This window comes from Corylus avellana, chromosome 6 (genome assembly GCF_965113065.1).
Source record: "Corylus avellana chromosome 6, dhCorAvel1.hap1.2, whole genome shotgun sequence".
Taxonomy (NCBI): domain Eukaryota; kingdom Viridiplantae; phylum Streptophyta; class Magnoliopsida; order Fagales; family Betulaceae; genus Corylus; species Corylus avellana.
The window spans coordinates 24,787,268-24,803,797 of NC_142495.1; the positions used below are offsets into that span (position 1 = coordinate 24,787,268).

Sequence of the window (16,530 nt, forward strand, 5' to 3'; positions counted from 1 at the left end):
GTGGTTGTTGAAGCCCCTGTCATCAGCCTACCTATCCGTATTGTCTTCTACCACCAAAAGTTTCTTCAAATGTATGGGGTAGTAAAACTCTCACTCTCATAGAGTTCCGTGCCTTTTCCTCCAATATCTTGTCCCTGCAATCGACGGTTACGTTTGTTGGTCGATATTGGACCCACTCTGCACTACTTTTAATGGTGTTTTATGTGTATATATTACAGACAGTAGAGAGACTTTCAGCATATTTCAGCAGATTCAGCATATTCCATCCCCCTCTATCTCTCTCGAGCGTATGGGAGGAGAGCTGTTTGTGACTCAATTTGGGTACTAAGTGCCGGAGTACACAATTATTTCGTAGCCTGGTCTACATTGTCATATAATTTGAAATGATGTGTAGTGAAAATTAAAACTTATTTATTTTTATTTTTATTTTTTGTAAGAGTTAATTTTTACTACTACATTATCTCAGTTGTATAACAAATATAGCATTGTACTAATTAATAGCATTATTCATCTTCCAAACACTTCAATTTTTGGGTCATATACAAAATTAGGTTAAGAACAAGTTGGTAATCATGCTTTTGGTATACGAGGATATGCTATATGCTGCGTTGGCGAGAGTAATCCGCAGTGTTAGTTACACACGTTTAGATGTTAGTCCTTTGGAAGGCAAAAAAAAACCTTGCCCGGCAGAGTGTGAGCTAGGGCATAAATCTGGTTAGATATGTAGGTGTTCATAAAGGTAGCTCACAGATGTTTGGTAGTGTTGACAAGATCTAAGAAATACAATCTTTAGTGGAATTGTTATTATTATTATTATATGAGTGATGGAGACCAAAGCAGTGGTCCAATAATAAATAAGGATGATGACATGTCCTGTCCCTTGCAAGATTGAAATAAGGATGAGTACATTTCTATCTATAAAATATTTCCAAATATATATGTCATTCTTTTGCTAGCTAGTCAAAATAGAAACATTTTTTTTCTTTTCTTTTCTTTTTTCATCCAAAGTTTTTTTCACTTTGGATGCATGCTAATTACTTAAAACATTCAAGCCTTCAAATTCAGTGGATCGAGGGATCTGAGTGCTCAATCTATATACCATTCTTGTGATTATAGAGATGAATAAATATATTTAGTTATATCTTTGTTTATCTTCTTTTTTAGGAGCCATTCACCGTCTTGTTCTGTCTATGTGTATTTATTGTTTTATATTATGTTTGTAATGCAAATTGAAGAGTGGGTTTTGTTTAAGTCTTGTTCATTGATTGAGTGTAAATTGCATGTCTGGCCCCAAGGCCTATGGTTCAATTTATGATGGAATTAATGTACCTTTTCTTTGTACAAATTAATTGGTTAATTAGTGCCAAATATCAACTCACTAACGATATTGCAGAAAAATAAATCAAACAACCCACAAGTAAGACAAGACAACAATTTTTTTTATATGAAAAACCCTCCAATGTAAAGAGAAAAACCTTAAGACCTGGTCCAGTTAAATTTTCACATCATCAATCAAGAATACACCAATGCTGACTTGGCTTGAACTCTGATGCTGACTTGAACAATTAATGACTCAGCATATAAATCTGCAGCATAGGACGTACGTGGCAGTGAGATCGAATGACATTAATTAATTGAGTTAAAATAGCAAAAATATTGGCAAAGGGATTAATGCATGAGAAACCTTTAATTAATTTCCACATCTTTCATCAATATATTGCCTCGATCGTCATTGCCATGCATGCATGATGAATGGTGATCAGAATTTGACATGATGATATTGTGACCTAACACCAAAAACAAACATCATATATTAATTGTATTAATAAAAAAATCATCACTAATATATAAAGATAATTACCATCGAGGTTGAGGTTTCTTGGGCAGTCTTTTGGCGGGAGATGCTCCACAGCAAGGCTTCTTGTTCTTGGGAAGCTTCTTTTCTTACGCAAGATGGAGTTTTTTTGCTGCTGATTCGAGTTTCAAGTCGAAACTCGAACACCCGATTCCATGCCCACGTTGAATTGGTGGGTTATTGAGGAGCCGCTCCTCCAATTGTTTACCCGCCCCATGCCCACTTTGATTTGGTGGGTTAAGTACTTTCTTGAGCCGCTCCAATTGCTTACCCACCCCATGCCCACATGGCTTTTGTATTTTCTTTTGAGATCATCATGATCGTCTTCAAAGAAATAGGAGAGATCGAACGTCATCAGCATGAGGAGAGCTTCTTCATCGAGTGGAAGACACAGAAGTCCACAAATTTCCATCGATCTCATTCCTAACCGAATCCAAGGAGCTAGCTATTACTATCAAGGGTTGTCGCTTGGCCCAACTGGGGTGGCCAGTCACCCCTTAATTTAAATTTTATTTTATTTATTTATTTTACTTGGAATTGGGGTATTTTGGAAAGAAAAAAAAAATCAGAATGGTCGAATTACAACAATTTGAAAGTTTGGGAGGATAAAGTGTCATTTTTTAAACATTGGGATTAAAAGTACAAATGGTTTGATAGTTCAGGGGGGTAAAGTGTATTTTTTCCTATTTAATATTTATGTGCAGGCCTGCTTTTAGAATCAACAACATCAAATTCTTCGAAATAAAACCAGTAAACACACTAAAAAATATTAAGTTAATATTTTACTCCATTGTATTATTGACTCAAATTCTCTTTACATGATAAAAATGATAAGTGAAGTTTGATAATAACACAAAATTTAATTTGCCCTTCATTAAATACGAAATCATATATTAACTTAGGTATTCAACAAAATAATATTGTACAACAAAATAGGGAGTTATATTACATCACTTTTAAAATTTTGTAAATGCAAAGAACAATAACAATTACTTGTTTTTTATATATTTGAGATGAGCTTGTGCAGACTTGGAATATATTTCATATGAACCTATTATGGGTTTGGAAGGATGTGCATCGCGAATAGGGGTGGCAATTTGTGTTCGCATGTCAAGTTTGAGTCGTGTCAAAATCCGAATATGAGATTATAAAGGTCAACATTAATCATACCCATATAATTAAACTAGTCAAATCTCTAATTCAAAATAATGAACTAGCAAGGCATAATTTTATGTTTCACCTGAACAACTAAAGCATAAAATAGATAAATAGAAACTATTTCGTATTATTAGCAATTTCACCAAATTTTACTCACCAAAATAACTAAAAATACATTTTTCTCTATTTTAACTATTCATTTTTTTGAGCACCACAGCCGCCTCACTATTTTAATAATCCACTTTTACTATTCCATTTAACTATTATTTTTCAAAGATTAGTTTATTCTTTCTTTAACTATTAAAAGAGGTGAGAAAAATCGAAAAGAAAATTGGGGGCTGGGGAGAGAAACTATTTTTTTTATTCAATTAGTGAGTAAACAATACTGTTCACTAGTGAGGCTGAAGGGGACGATTTTAAGACTTTTTTTTTTCTTTTTTTCTTTTTTCTTTTTTTTCCACTAAATTGCCTTAGCAAAAAAAAAAAAAAAAAAAGCTCTGGGTAAGGCTGCTATAATGCTATTATAGTTTTAGTCATTAGAGTGCATTTACAAAAGTACCCTTTTTGGTAATCTATTGGGTGACATTATTTTGTGGCCAAAGCAGGTAGAGAGATACCAATCATAAGCCTCATGCCTCTCTCACAAAGTTCTTTTTCTTTCATTGTTTTTTTAAATCTACTTCTCTTAAAAATATAAGGGTAAAATTCGTATATCCCTCCAAACTATTTTCCAATTGATAATATCTCTCAAAACTTTCGATTCTAACAATGTCTTCCCAAAGTTAGGAAAAGATAAAAATGTCTCTATATATTTCTCAATAAGACAAAAAATACCCTATAAATTCAAATAATAATAATAATAATAATTTTTTAAAAAAAACAAAAATTTTAGTTAAAAAAACAAAATTTGTTTTATAAACGAAATTTTTTTATTTTTTTAAAAGGAAATTTTTATTTTTAAAAACTCAATTATTATTTTTTAAAAAAAAGTTGTTTTAAAAATAAAAAATTTTACATTTTTAAACAAAAAAATTATTTTTTTAAAACGGAATTTTTTATTTTTTATTTTTTTTTAAAAAAACGAATTTTTTCATTAAAAAAAATCAACTTTTCTTATAAAAAGGATTTTTTTTTTTTTAGTTTAAATTTGACCACCCCTTGGATTTTATTTTTTAGTTTTAGGTTTTTTCTAGAAGTTTTAGTATTTTTTTGTTTTTATTTTACTAAGGGTAATTTCATCGTTAAGATAGCTTAGAAATTGGAGGAGACATTGTCAATTGTATAGTAGCTTAAAGAGGGTATGTAAACTTTTCCAAAAATAAACAACAAATATATTCTCTAGGATTTTCTTTTTGGTGTATGGAAAAACAATCCTTTTCTTTCCGACCTCCGGGAAAACACTTATTTATTTATTTGAAAATACAAAATATTTTTCAAAATGTTTATCAACTTATTATTATTATTATTATTTTTGGCACCTCACAAACAATATTTTTTAAAATGTGAATCCCACTAAAACCACTTTTGAACTTTGTATCACATCAAAAACAAATTCAAATCACACCACCAAAAAACACTTCTCAAAATACTTAACATACATACTTTGGCACCATAAATTTTTAAAATTTTTGTTTTTTTTTTTTTTCAAAAACTTATGGAACGTTGCTTTAAGATAAAAATGGTTTAAAAGTGGTCTATGGCACTAGAGAAAGCATCACCCTTCCATTAGCAAATTAATAACATCCTTGTAATACATAACATGCAAAATAATTAATTCTAACATCATTTCACACCTTTTGTTGAATAATCAACTATGAACTCTAAGACATAGAGACACAACATTGAAGTAAATAATAATTGTCTACTTTTCCTTTTTGACAGGAGATCCTTCAGATCCAACGGATGAATTAATCATTTTATATTTGAAATTCTTGATGGAAGCCACAGGATTTATCATTTTATATCTTTGCAGTCGATTCTGGCACCAGCTTAGCAGCTACCATTGCAGTCATATCATCCGCGGTGTCCCACTGTGTTTTGAATTCAACCACATACATCGCACCAACATTACCTTGGAGATTGTGGATGTTGAGAACATCACGAAACGAGGCTCCGACTCAATGAGACAGCTCCGGGAGCAAACGCACGATCAAAGACTGTACACATCTATCACCATAGACACGCCTTTACGCCTTCCCCAAGTTTCTGTCAAAGGACATATTAGAGAATTAAAATGAAGAATATAATCCATTTACAGTATATAATTATCCCACTGTTACAATGTGAACCTGTCAAACTAAGTACAAAATTATGATCCTGTATTTCAAGCTTTGAGAAGTTTATCTCTCACTCAGCCCAAAAAGAAGCCTGGCTAGGGGGCTAGGGGGAGGGGGGTCTTAAGGGATAAATGGAAAAGACTACCAAGAGATTCAGAGTATTTTTTAGCATGGATAACCAATACTTGTGGTCATAGATTTCTACAAACTATTTCAGAGTTACACCATAGTTATGAAATTCACCTCCCCAATGATCAGAAATATCTCCAAGAGTATCAAAATAGATCCAAGTCTAATACAATTCAAAGCTTTAACAGGATTCATGTAACAATTAAGACTTTATTCAGTTAAGAGGATTTCAGTCTTCTTATATATATATATATATATATATATAAGAAGACTGAAATCCTCTTAACTGAATAAAGTCTTAATTGTTACATGAATCCTGTTAAATATATATCATGCTTGAAATAAAGGACTCAGAGGAAATTAATTTTTGAGGCCAGGCCACTCACCACAAGAAATAAGCAATGTACTTGTACATCTACAGCACACAAGTTTATCAAATCTAATCTTACCATTAATTAAATCACATGTGATATGAATACTTCTACTAATTAGAATAAGAACTGTCACTTCAACACATACTTAGGTTCTTAAAACTTCTATACAAATTCCTTTCTTCTAATTATTTTGTACTTAGACCTACCTATTGTCTTACCTAAAACCAATCTTTTGCTTATTCGTGTTTGTTTATATTCATGGATTTATTTTAGGTTTGGGATTCATGCCCATAGGATGAGGCAAAAGTGCAATACAAATTCTTATTTTTGAGATTATTTAGTGTATAAGCTAGAACAAAGAGCCACCATAAGGCATAAATCCTTGACCGGCAAATTGTGATCTTATGCATGAAAAGGTTGGTTTTGCAGCTATTCATCAAGGAAACGAAGAAGTGTTTGGCCATGTTCAAGGTAGCAACAATGAAATATGATCCTTCATAAAATTCAATAGCATACTATACATAATTAAAAATAATTGAAAAATGATGCTAGTGGCATGTTTTACAAGCCATGAAAAGCAAAACACTTCATGGTGTTTCACCTAGCAACAAAGGTTAAAATGCATCATGTAAAAATGGGTCCACTACATGAAATTAATGCAAATTAAGATATAGAATCTGTTATCATTGAAACACAGTTGTTTCAATTTTTTAACTTTCAATCAGGATATATGGTGATGCCACAAGAAGAAAACATGATTGCTAAATGTACCACAGGGCAGGCAGGGCACTCTGTGGTACATTTTGCTTTAACTAAAAATTCCATCCTGCAAGGGATAGTTTACCTGAATGGAAGTCCGGACGTTCCACAGCGGACATTATGCACTTGGTGGATCAGGTTCAGAATGCCCACATATGGGAAATAACCAGCTGCATCAATGATGTCTGACTACAGTCAACTAGAACTGACCAGCCCATGGCTTTGGAAAAACCAGTTTGTCTGCAAATTTTATTCCTCTTACGCATCTCTGCAAAATTTGTTTGGCAGCGGTGGCTTGTCTTCTCCAAGATGCTAAGATTGAGTAACACAGTCAAATCAAGCAATTGACTATATACATAGGCACTACCCTTTAATCTACTACTAGTGAGCACTGAGCATGGTCCCTTTTCAGCACATGTACTGACCTTGTTCCCACCAACTCATCCTAATAGCCATCCAACATTATTCAAGAAGTTGAACATCCCATGGAAAACTCCATCAAAGCCTGCCTGTGGCAATACTGTCAATTCAGACAGCCAGACATTTGCAAATACCCATCGTGGCACGCTTTGCAGTCCCCACCTAACAAAGCTGAACAAAATGGAATGCCAAAAGACACAATCAGAGAATTTCTAGAGAAATGAAAAATCATGCGGTTAGCATCCTCCCCCTCTACCCATAAATTTAAATTCAATTCACTCCTGTAACTTAATAATTCTTTCTCTTTTTATGGCCCTCTCCTTGAGGATGGTCCCTATGCCCCTGATGAAAAGCCTCCTTCTCCAATTTCGATGACTATTTTACTACCATGTTGCACATAACCACTGATTGATGAAAGGCAAAATCTTCCTTCACATATCCAATCTGGATTGGCTAACACATAGCTCTTGACCATAAATCCCAGAACTATACTAGATGATACCAACAAAACCCCATTTGACCACCATAAGAGTACTTGCAGTTAGGAGTCAGTAAGGGACTCATTCTCATGGCCAACTACCGTAGAACTTTGTTCTTGCACTTTTTCCCATTTCATACATTGATGCTTTATTGATAATATCATTCACACCAGCCTTTAATACAAGAACTTCTCATACAATACCCTTCCCCCCCCCCCCCCCCCCCCCCCCCCACAAACAACAATAACCTCACCTCTTCTCTGCCATTTTCTTGCACCAATGACTTAGAAAAAAATGCTTTCAGAGTTCTACAGCAGGCATTTCTCATACCGGTCACCCAAAGAAACAAATGGCTGGTAGGCCTTGACATATTAAGCATTCTTCAAAATCATATGTATAAATTGATGCTTTATCAATATCTCATCCATATCAATCACCCAAAAGAACAAACAAATCTAATCTTTACTAGACTACCACAAAAAATAAAAAATAAAAAGTTATTGGCCTCGACTTCCACAATAATGAACCTAATCCTTCTCCGCCCCATTTGCTTGCACCAACAACATTGAAAATAATGGCTTCAGTGTAGTTCCACCAGTTGCATTTTTTAATAACAAACTCAATAAACAATGCAATGAATTTCATGTGAAAATAAAAATGCACAGCTGCAGGACAAGATAGACAGATAGAGACTATCACTTAGATTGTCTTTTATGAATTCATAATGTCTGCATGAAATTCAAATAATGGCTTTTTTGAATTCACATGATGGCCTAAGATAATGACGAAACTAGAAACGTAACTATTTCTGCTACCGAGTAACCAGTGTAAATAAAAATTTACCTCGCTAACTATCTTCTACTACACAAATTGAGAGACAACCTATAACCGATTCACTCAACATTACTCTCCCTCAGAGCCTCTCTCTAATCTGTATGTTCAACCTATAATCTACAGCTACGAGAGCATCAAAAGGCATTAACAAAACCTAAACAAACGCAGTAAAGTACCAAGAAGCATGACACCGCATGGAAACAAGTGCTTTCGGCTATAGCTCGTTGTCCTCCTCGTGCTCAAGCTCCTGAAAATACTTCAATGCACGAAACACGTCCCCCTTAGAATCCCTTACTCGCGCAACCAAGCCCTTGAAATCCTTCAAATAATACTTGATGTCCTTGTCCCTGCACCTGTCCATGGCCTCCTCTATTTCTCTGGACAAGCCCTCGAGTTCATCAGCCATTTCCAAACACTCCCTTATGTCGCCACAGCGAGCCCTGTGGCATAACAAGTCTTTGGCCAATATCTCTTGGAACCCAAATCTGGCGGATTCGAGCTCTTGGCTATAACCGCGAAGCTGGGTCTTGAGCAAATGCCAAGCTTGGTCGTCGGGTTTTACTTCGAGCACAAAGTCTACAACTTTCATCTTGACCTTAAGGTCAAAGTAGCTAATCTTAACGCCGTTGCTCTCTCCGACGTGTTCTTGGGTTGACGGTTGAGAAATGAGGGGCTTTGGGTCGAAGCGCATCCGTGTGAAGAGCAATGCTGCTGTGGCTGTCGAGGCGATGGTGGGCAGGGTTATTCTGAGGAGGGACTTGAGGGTTTGGCAGAGTGCGTGTTTGGGGTTCTGGGTGGTTCTGTGAAGTGGGTCCGGCGATGATGATGATGGTGATGATGAGGCTCTGGCCGGTGCTGATGATGATGACGATGATGGCGTTGGGGCTGTGAGGAAGAGAGAAGATATGGGCTCCGGGAATGACGGACGGCGGTGATTGAGTGAGAGGTGTAGGGTTTGATGACAGTTGTGCAGTCTAGCAAGAGACTCCATTTTCGGACACAGAGAGAGAGAGAGGGAGAGAGAGAATGAAGCCTTAGGGGAAGACGTATTCAATTCAAAACCCTGGAAACGAGCTCCCCCCAACACCCCCCTCCCCCACAAAAAAAACAAACAAACAAACAAACTGGTAATTGGGACACAAAGAGGGGTGGGCCTTTGTGATTTGGAGTGGGCTTGGGCTTTTCGTGTGTCTCAACAAGAAGTGGCTCACTGATCTTACTGGCCCGCTCCAGTTTGTAAAGGAAAAAAGATTTTTATAAATTGAGTCGTAGAAAATTCTTTTAATATAATATCTAAAAATACTGTGTATTCTCCGTTTCAAATTTATGTGAGAATTATAAAGAAAAAAAAAAAAAAATCAAATGTAGTCCTTAGATTTTCATGTGATTTTTATATAATTTATAGATTTTCAATTTTAATAATTAAAACCTTACGATTGGAAGAAATTCCTCCGACTTAATTGAAACAAAAAATTTATCTTATAAAAGTATTGGGTCCAAAAAATTCAATGAATTTGTATGCAAAATATGCAACATTAAATTCATCAAAAACTAATGGAATTGGTAAATTAGATAATTGGTATGTTTGTGAGATTTGGGTGGTGGTTGTTACCATTTTTGTTCCTGTAAATTGGGCCCCATCATGGGTGGGTTGGTGCGAGAGAGTGACACTGCCAGCCATGACTGCAATTCGGAGCCACCCGCCACTCCCACCAACCCCAACCGGGTCGATTTTGCCAACAACCCATTTAAATAATTCACCAACCACGAAGTACAACATTTCCAGCACAACGTACAATCGCTCATAGCACAGAACAAGGGACACTTTCAGTGTCTTTTCCCACGTTTATGGTGGCCATCTTTTGGTTGGTAAACCCTCCCCCCTCCGGAGAGTCAATCTAACAACACCCATTGCACCAAAAGCCCCCAATTCTCAGCAAACCCATTATAGAAAGCGAGAGAGCAACTGGAAGAGAGAGCCAGAGAGAGAGAGAGAGAGAGAGAGAGATGGCTCAAGTAAGCAAAATCTGCAGTGGAGGAGCTCATAGCACCCAAATTTTTCACAACAATCCCAAACCCCACAAGCACAATTCTCTGAATTCTCTTAATTTCAGGCCACAGTTCTTGGCCTCACCAAATTCTTGGACTTTGAAGCACAAGAATGTGAGCTTGGTGGGTAGTCGTCGAGCTGGTGCGGTTAGGGTTTCGGCTTCGGTTGCCGCAGCAGAGAAGCCGTCAACGGTACCGGAGATCGTGTTGCAACCCATCAAAGAGATCTCCGGTGATATCACGCTGCCGGGGTCCAAGTCGCTGTCGAATCGGATTCTGCTTCTGGCTGCTCTCTCTGAGGTATACAATCAATTGAGTTCTTGAGGGTAACTCTAGTTTTCTTGTACTGTAGTGGAGGAACTTGGTTTGGGTATATCTGGGTTTTTTCGGTTCCCTAGATAGTGTAGGAAAATGCAGGAGAGTTTGAAAATTTGATCGCATTTTAGGTTCTTTAATCAGTTAATATGTGTATGTCATTTTCTAGCTTATGAGCCTAATATGAGAATTATGGAAGAACGCGATTTGTGGTGATGATGATTTCTGGTATTTGGATTTTAAATGGGATTGAAAGGACATCCGTTTTGGTTTGAGAATAGGCATTTGGTTTGGTATCTTTGTTGCACACTTGTACTTTTCACTAAGTTCCTGTTTGGACTTGGAAACAAGGGAGAAAAGAGAAGAGAATTGCAAAGTTTTTTTTTCTGGGCTAATTTGAATTCTTGTCATATAAACTGCGCTTGGATCATAATAAAATATGGTTATAGAAAGTATTGGGAATTATTAGTATTAGAAGCATGCACTTTCTTTCGCAAGCTATAGTATATATAGATTTGTTTTGGGTAGTTGTAATTTGTGGTGTATGTTCTTCAATTATTGGAAATGAATTGATATCTGTTTGCTTGCTGAGAGAATAACTGTTAAAACGATAAAAAAAAAAAAAAAAAAAGAAAAAAAAAAGAAAAAAGAAAAAGAAAGAGACGGTTTGTCGTTCAAGTTTTAATTCACAACTTCAACTTCAACTTAAAAAGATTTCACGTTTGATTGCCAAATTTCTCATTTGGTATTTTTTCATTTTAAATGGTTATTTTGACTGGTAAGTTTAGATTCCAAAGAATGTCTCTGTGCTTGGTTCCCTCTAATGTAAGGGCTTCAGAGTAATAGAACTGGTTTTAAATACACTATTAATTTCCTGGGAAGATCTATGGTAAAATGTGGCATGGAACTTCCTCCAAAGTTTGTAGTTTTTGTTTAGGTGATTTATGTTTGGTAACTGTTTAGATGAAAAAGGAAAGGGTCATAAAGTAATTGATTTGTTTTGTGCTTTTTTTTTCTTCATGTTTTCATTCTTAACTTAGTGCAAGTCTCTTGGCAGTTATTAATTGTTGTCTTTACTTATTCTCCAGGGAACAACTGTGGTAGACAACTTGTTAAATAGTGATGATGTTCATTACATGCTTGGTGCATTAAGAACCCTTGGGCTACGTGTAGCAGAGGACAAGACAATTAAAAGAGCAATTGTGGAAGGTTGTGGTGGTCTGTTTCCAGTGGGCAAAGAATCAAGGGAAGAAATTCAACTTTTCCTTGGAAATGCAGGAACAGCAATGCGTCCATTGACAGCTGCAGTTACTGCAGCTGGGGGAAATTCAAGGTATGTCTGGTTTTTCTTTTTGAACAAAATTGTTTTGGAAATACGAAATACGAAATTCCTGCCCTACCAGCAGGATTGCTGCTATGTAGTCTCTATAAAATCTGGCTCTTACTTTCACACTACACTTATTTTTCCTGATTAACCTGGAAAACTGGATTGATTCTTATTTGTTGGCACTATAATGTCTATGGTGTTGAAGTTATTGCTATGTTCGTTTTTGTATATAACTTAAACAAAGCACAAAGTATGCAATATTGCCTCTTCCATAGAGTTGGCATATACATAAGAATTAAGGACTTCTATATGATGGCAACTGTCTAGAATGGATCATAAGCTTTTTTGAGTTTTATCGTTGTTTGGGAATATTGTTATTTGGATCAATTGGCCTCTTTTCTTCTTTTGTTACTTTTCAGAGGCATGTGACAATTTAGTTGCATTCTCAAAGGCTAACTTTTGAATAGATTCTGCAAGAGGGTTGCATCACCAGGGGTGTCTTCTCCTTAATTCCACTAAGTTCTTCTGGAGCCATCCAGTTACATGTTCTGTGTCTTTTACTGTTATTACATCCTAAATTGACCCTTTGTACTATTTAATACATTTCAGCTACATACTTGATGGCGTGCCCCGAATGAGAGAGAGACCCATTGAGGATTTAGTTACTGGTCTTAAGCAGCTTGGTGCTGATGTTGATTGTTTTCTTGGCACAAAATGCCCCCCTGTGCGTGTAATTGGAAAGGGGGGTCTTCCAGGGGGTAAGGTGAGGTGACATTTTATAATGTGTAATTGGTGGATTAATGGATTGAAAATATTGTTGTTTCTCATTCCAACATGTCTTCTAATTTTTATAGAATTCTTGCATCAATATTTACTGCCAAAGGTATAAAAGTAACCATGGGAACCCAGCTTTAAGTTTAATGTGTTGAGAAACATTAGGATGCATAACCACAGTGATATTTCAACTAGTGATTTTACCTTTTGTGTGGAAGAATGGACTTAAATGGGTTTGTAACCTGGTGCGTTGTGGCTTTGGTTGCTTGGACAGCCTTTTGAAGCTCTAGGGTGTCAATCGTCTATGTATAGAAATATGAAAGAATTGAACTTTGTTCAGTTAAAATTAGAAAATGGATTTCAGGTATAAATTTCAGCTCACCTATCATCCATTGGCTTTTCTAGGAAAGGGACTTGTATTCTTTAATTCAATTGCTGGAAAATAAAAGTCTTGATATGATTGTTCATGTTTCTTATTTTTTATTTTCCTCAAATGTTTCTTGATTTTGAAACTTGAAACATTTATTCAAATATTATTCTTCAAGTTCTGGCTCTGCCATTGATTTTGCCTCCTAGTTTCTTATGTGAAGGAAAATTTTGAACCAAGCCTGTGGATTATTGTTGTTGGCCAAGATGGAGCAAACTTGATCATTTTTATTTATGTGCTATGTGTCTTCATTTGCAGGTGGAGCTCTCTGGATCAATTAGTAGTCAATACTTGACTGCTTTGCTTTTGGCTTCTCCTTTGGCTCTTGGAGACGTAGAGATTCAGATAATTGACAAACTGATTTCCATTCCATATGTTGAGATGACTTTGAAGTTGATGGAACGCTTTGGAGTCACTGTAGAACACACTGATAGCTGGGATCGGTTCTTGGTCCGAGGAGGTCAAAAGTACAAGTAGGTTTCTCTAACATAGAATTGCAGCAGTTTGTGAGATCTGGTCATTCTGAGAGTAATTATATGATTATTAGGTCTCCTGGAAATGCTTTTGTCGAAGGTGATGCTTCAAGTGCTAGTTACTTCCTAGCTGGTGCAGCAGTCACTGGTGGGACAGTTACTGTTGAAGGTTGTGGGACAAGCAGTTTGCAGGTAATTCCCTCATGCCAATAAAGAAACTTGCAACCTATTCACATCCTTAATTACTTACATGGGACACAAAGTCTCTTAGTTTGAATCTATTCTATGTTTTGGATGAGTCTAGCCGATACATCTTTATTACATATGTTAGGAATATTCTTACCATTATTTTCCATTAATTAAGGGGGATGTAAAATTCGCTGAAGTTCTTGAGAAGATGGGTGCTAAAGTTACCTGGACAGAGAACAGTGTAACCGTCACTGGACCACCACGAGATTCTTCCAGAAGAAAGCACCTGCGAGCTATTGATGTCAATATGAACAAAATGCCGGATGTTGCTATGACTCTTGCTGTTGTTGCCCTTTTTGCTGATGGACCCACTGCCATAAGAGACGGTAGGTTGGTCTTTTTGTAGTAGAGAAAAATGAAAATGAATTTTGGCCTCTAGTTGTTTATAAGTGGCATTATAGATAAATGTTTAGAACCTTTTTTCCATTTGCCCTGCCAATTCATGATTTTTTGTCGGGCACTTTGAAATTGAACTGGTGATTACCATTTGGCTGGTCCTGAGCAATGGGAATTTGGTCCAATATTTTAAATTGTGAAAGATGGGTGGCAGATCAAGCCATATGAGAAAATGGTGTTAGAAGTCAACCCAACTACACAAAGTGGAATTTTCCCATTTCTTGGTCCCTGCACTTCACTGCTGTTGCAGACACCATTGACAGTGACTAATGGCCACCATATGGTGCGCTCTCACCTTCATATAAGTAGCAATGAAGTGTTTTTTTTTCCTAGTGGGGCCAGGGTTCATATTTCATATCAAATTTGATTCTTAAATGCTCATTGGATTTATATCACACACATCTTTTGAGATTTACATTATTGTATCAAACACCAACTTGGATCTCTTGGTTTACCTATTTTTTTAGTGGCAAGTTGGAGAGTGAAAGAGACAGAAAGGATGATTGCCATTTGCACAGAACTAAGGAAGGCAAGTTTCTTGTAGCCTCCTGTACATCTGAAATCCCTTCACCATACTTTTTTTCCTACTAACATATATAGGCTTGATATTTCAGCTGGGAGCAACAGTTGAAGAAGGACCTGATTACTGTGTGATCACACCGCCGGAGAATCTCAATGTGACGGCTATCGACACTTATGACGATCACAGAATGGCTATGGCATTCTCACTTGCTGCCTGTGGAGATGTTCCTGTCACGATCAACGACCCCGGTTGCACCCGTAAAACATTCCCAGACTACTTTGAAGTCCTCCAGAGATTTACAAAGCATTGAACAGCTCTTTTAAATAAATGCTTAGAAGAAAAAAATAATGCCCTTCCCTGCAGCCAAAGCATCAGGGAGCCAACTCCTCCCTATTTTTCTATACTGCCTTGTAGTTTTTGATAATTTATATTTGCAAGTTGAGCTTCTTTTATTAGTGTTTTGTTTTGGGGTAAGTAAAGCTGAGCTTCTTGTTTGTAAGACTGTAATTTAATGCCTACTTGATGCACTCTCTCTCTCTCTCTCTCTCTCTCTCTCTCTCCGTGGCAAAGCTTCACATGATTCTTCTTATCTCTTTTGTATTTTTCTTTTGTTCTTTACTTCATGCCGCCAATAACCTTTGCCCTAAATGGGTTTTGCCGCTCGATTCCATTTAAGGGCCACTGGGGTAGGGCAGGGTCCATAACGATTTAAAAACAAGCAAAATTATCTCCACTAAGAGAGAACTTAACTTTCTTTCAGGAGAAAGAAAACAAGGGAAATCATTACTGAGAAAATGGCAATGGATTTTTCTCTATTCCATCAATCTTTATGGGTGAACTCTCATAAACACCTCTTTATGAAAAAAAGGGTAAGTTTAGCCCTAACCAAAAACTATACAGCTGCTTATGCTTTAATGGCGCCCCCATTGTGGGTCTATTATTTTATGAGGCTAAACGTGAGTGTAATATTCCTTCTTCATTATCCAAATATGTGCAGATTTATAAAATCATTTATCCAAGTCAAGCTTACATGAACTCACATGGGGACGGTGGGAGTTGGGATGAATTTATTTTCTTTAAAAAAAAAAAAACGTTTGACAATCATTTCTCTTTTTTCTTTTTCTTATATATATATATATATATATATATATATATATTCTTCATATTAACAAATAACTTTCTTCACTGTTTTATAACAAAAAAAATTCAAAATTTATTTCACCTCTATGTCACCTCAACCCATTCTTTTTTTCTTTTTCTCATCTCAAAAAGAGTAATCTATCCTATAGAATACTTGCAGGATATTACACCATTTACTACAAGTCTATAAGTTTTTTACAAACTAACGTGACATTTTAGTACTACTTACAATGTCAGCCACTAAAATGTAGACAGTCACATGACACTTATCACGTCTACAAACTGACATGACAGTCCACGTAATACTTACCATGTCAGCCGCTAAGATATGAATTGTCACATTATTGTCCATGTAACGCTTATTTTCATAAATATATAAACTATCACGTAAACTCTAAAGAGAATTGAAATAAAAGTTGTAACATTAGCCTAAGGGCCTAAGAGGACTACAAAGTTTCTAGAACTCAAAACAAACCAATCAAAGAGGAAGGAAGCCATCATCCTTCCGTTGAATGGGTTGAATTGGACATGGTCAATGGAGCAACTCATTCATGATTCATCCATTGACTCATA

General features: G+C 36.1%; 2 protein-coding genes across 3 annotated transcripts; one reads left to right on the forward strand and one right to left on the reverse strand.

The window, feature by feature from the left end:
* Positions 1 to 4,716: 4,716 nt before the first annotated feature.
* On the reverse strand, positions 4,717 to 9,361 carry LOC132188725 (uncharacterized). Of its 2 annotated transcripts, XM_088517121.1 has the most exons (4): positions 8,461 to 9,356; positions 6,977 to 7,142; positions 6,637 to 6,863; positions 4,717 to 5,218 (listed from the first exon to the last, which is right to left on the reverse strand). In XM_088517121.1, the coding sequence occupies exon 1, from the start codon at positions 9,273 to 9,275 to the stop codon at positions 8,499 to 8,501; it is 777 nt and encodes a 258-aa protein (XP_088373247.1). In that variant the 5' UTR covers positions 9,276 to 9,356; the 3' UTR covers positions 4,717 to 5,218; positions 6,637 to 6,863; positions 6,977 to 7,142; positions 8,461 to 8,498. The 2 variants fall into 2 exon arrangements, with proteins under 2 accessions (XP_088373247.1, XP_059459239.2); XM_059603256.2 differs by having other exon boundaries at positions 6,637 to 7,142; positions 8,461 to 9,361.
* A 739-nt stretch (positions 9,362 to 10,100) lies between these two features.
* LOC132187198 (RNA 3'-terminal phosphate cyclase/enolpyruvate transferase, alpha/beta) lies at positions 10,101 to 15,359 on the forward strand. Its single transcript, XM_059601422.2, has 8 exons — positions 10,101 to 10,633; positions 11,737 to 11,981; positions 12,585 to 12,738; positions 13,435 to 13,649; positions 13,724 to 13,841; positions 14,014 to 14,224; positions 14,762 to 14,823; positions 14,909 to 15,359. Exons 1-8 carry the CDS (start codon positions 10,292 to 10,294, stop codon positions 15,125 to 15,127), a joined length of 1,566 nt encoding a protein of 521 aa, XP_059457405.2. The 5' UTR covers positions 10,101 to 10,291; the 3' UTR covers positions 15,128 to 15,359.
* Positions 15,360 to 16,530: the final 1,171 nt, after the last annotated feature.